The 2,651-nt window shown below is 44.4% G+C and overlaps 1 protein-coding gene across 1 annotated transcript; it reads left to right on the top strand.

Annotated features, from left to right (window-relative positions):
• The first annotated feature begins 670 nt into the window (after nt 1-670).
• LOC125555609 (glutaredoxin-C1) lies at nt 671-1,257 on the top strand. The gene has a single exon (XM_048718509.1). It carries the CDS (start codon nt 793-795, stop codon nt 1,102-1,104), a length of 312 nt encoding a protein of 103 aa, XP_048574466.1. The 5' UTR covers nt 671-792; the 3' UTR covers nt 1,105-1,257.
• Nucleotides 1,258-2,651: the final 1,394 nt, after the last annotated feature.

Consider the following 2,651-nt stretch of genomic DNA (forward strand, 5'->3'; position numbering starts at 1 on the left):
CAAGGGCTACGCCAAGCTTGGTGTATGTTTGCTAGCTTGGCAATGAGCAAATCTGCTGTTATTTATTTTCTCCAACTGGTCCATATGCAGATACTTCAGATGATAGTGACATCTAAATCCTTGTGGCCGTGAAGCAAAGTTTGAGGTTTATATATTATTGCCATCTTTAATCTGCATCGAAATCTCTAAACTTTTTTAGAAGGTGTACGGAAGCAAAACTAAGTAACTTTAAGATTGGTCTAAACTTTTAAGGAGTGTTACCGAAGTAGACTCGTGGGACGGAAGGAGTAGAACCTTACGTAGATTCCATATGATCTCACTAGCTAGAATCTGCATCTCTCTCGATGTCTTTCTCAGCTGACTTGTCGAATAGAGGATAGAAGAGAACTATTAAAAAGTCAGAGGTCCTGAGTCCTGACCTTATCAACAATACCACAATCCATTGTATCATGGCCCAATTGATACCTGCTGGTTGCCGCATCGCCATTGCCGTCGAAATATTCGATGCTCCACACTAGACCTATACGTGGAGCCGCACAAGTTAAAGGAGCTCGGCATATATTTATCCGAACCTTCTCCCGTATCACCTTTTCTCGGGTCCATCAAATTGCTCCAAGCTCATCCAGCCGGCCGGTGCACATTTCCATGGCTATATAAGCAGGGCCTCCCGTGCCCAGCTCCAAGCAAGCGAGCACAAGTCAAAGACTCGTACAGGTAGCACTGAAGACTTGTACATCAACAACATTGTTCTTTTGAGTTCGTGGTGAAGAAGATCAAGGTCGGGTCAGCTTGATGGAGCAGGTGACGAAGCTGGCGGGGCAGCGGGCGGTGGTGATCTTCAGCATGAGCTCCTGCTGCATGTGCCACACGGTGGCGCGCCTCTTCCGGGACCTCGGGGCGAACCCGGCGGAGGTGGATCTGGACGAGGACCCCAGGGGAAAGGAGATGGAGAAGGCGCTGGCGAGGCTCCTCGGCCGGAACCCGGCCGTGCCGGCGGTGTTCATCGGCGGCAGGCTCGTCGGATCCACCGACAAGGTCATGTCCCTTCACCTCAGCGGCAAGCTCGTCCCGCTGCTTCGTAACGCAGGTGCTGTATGGGTGTAGTGCGCGCGGGAGAGGGTTTTGTTGTAGATGCGTATGCAGTGGATAGTAGAAAACCGAAAACGATGTACACTCACGTATGCGCAAGTGCTCTGTTTTCTCTGTCAGGTGATCATATATAAGATGAAGGAAAACCATGCAGGTCGTTTTATTTTAGAACTGCAGAGGGGGAGTACGATTCTACTCCCTCAGTCCTGATTTACTTGTCGCAGAATGAATAGAACGACGAGTAATTCCGGACCAAGGGAGTATGACTTAAGTTGTGACCGACATGTTGACCAGCGTGACGTGGGCCCCACATGTCATTAATCCTAAAGTCCAGTGATTTAAATCAGAGGATCTCGGTCTGCATCGAAGATGCCTTTGTAACGTACAGGATTTACTCCCTCTATTTTAAGGGCCAACTATTTCAACTTTATTAACTCTATTTTTTAGAACCGTCGTCAAGGCATTTTATTCATCTCGGGGGGACAAGTCTGATTGTACCGCGTCAATCAGGAACTCGGGAATTACAAAGAAAGAGATATAACTAGTCTATACTTATATACTGCCAAAGCCTCTTTGGCACATCTATTGGTTACGCCATTAGCTTCACCACCAGTACAAAACTCAAATCCCTGAAAAAAGGGAGCTATGTGCGCATCTCCATAAAAGATATTGCCTCCCACTGATCGATTATCATCTCGGTTCCAAGCTTGACATACTGCCAAGTAATCACTTTCCAGCACCACACGGGGTAAAACCCTTGTTCCTCGCAAGCAGTGCAGTACAACATCCCTACAAGCCATCAGTTCGATGGTGTAGGTCTCAAAGCATGCTGTATATTTATTACACCGAGCTGTCAGGAATTGACCATCATGGGATCTCACCACTCTCTCCAGGGCCGCCTCCGGGAATTTGGAGGCCCGGGACGAAATACAAAAAGTGGGGTTCTAAAATTTTAAAATTCGTATAACTAAAGAAGTATCCAAGGAATATCTTATATTGCAGTGGCCAAATAATACCTCCTAGCTATCCAAGGAAAACCTCATGCCCAAGCATATATATAAATTTGGTCAACTGCATAATATATGTAGAACTGAATCTCGATGATTAACAATTGAACCAAATAGATTAAACAAGACAAAGAAATACAAATAATAATAAGGGGTATGCAAAAAAAACCAAATCAATAGTAGTTTGCTTCATCCATTCCCCTGTAGAAACTCACACCCCATTTCGGGTTTTATGCGACACTAATAAACACTAGTATGTTTATTTGTTATTCGTCAATACCATTTCAATTACATAAAAAAGGAGGGACATTCTCTTGCTAGTATTCTACACATGCGGATAATATAGAATCAAAAAAATGCATTGATCATTACATGGAATTCTATTAAGATATTATATGAAAGTCGAATTTATTCCACTCTCATTTGAGAGTGCGAATACAAGGAGGTATTTTGTGTTTGGGAAAGTCCGAAGAAAAAAGATTTTGAATCTGCCTTTTCCTTCTTTCCCTTAAAAAACTCCTGGCGTTGCAGGTCGCCAATGAAAATATGTCTTCA

Source organism: Triticum urartu, chromosome 5, assembly GCF_003073215.2.
Source record: "Triticum urartu cultivar G1812 chromosome 5, Tu2.1, whole genome shotgun sequence".
Taxonomy (NCBI): domain Eukaryota; kingdom Viridiplantae; phylum Streptophyta; class Magnoliopsida; order Poales; family Poaceae; genus Triticum; species Triticum urartu.

Excerpts from the sequence above, each read along its gene's own strand:
- LOC125555609 (XM_048718509.1), top strand. The coding sequence starts at position 793 with ATGGAGCAGGTGACGAAGCTGGCGGGGCAGCGGGCGGTGGTGATCTTC.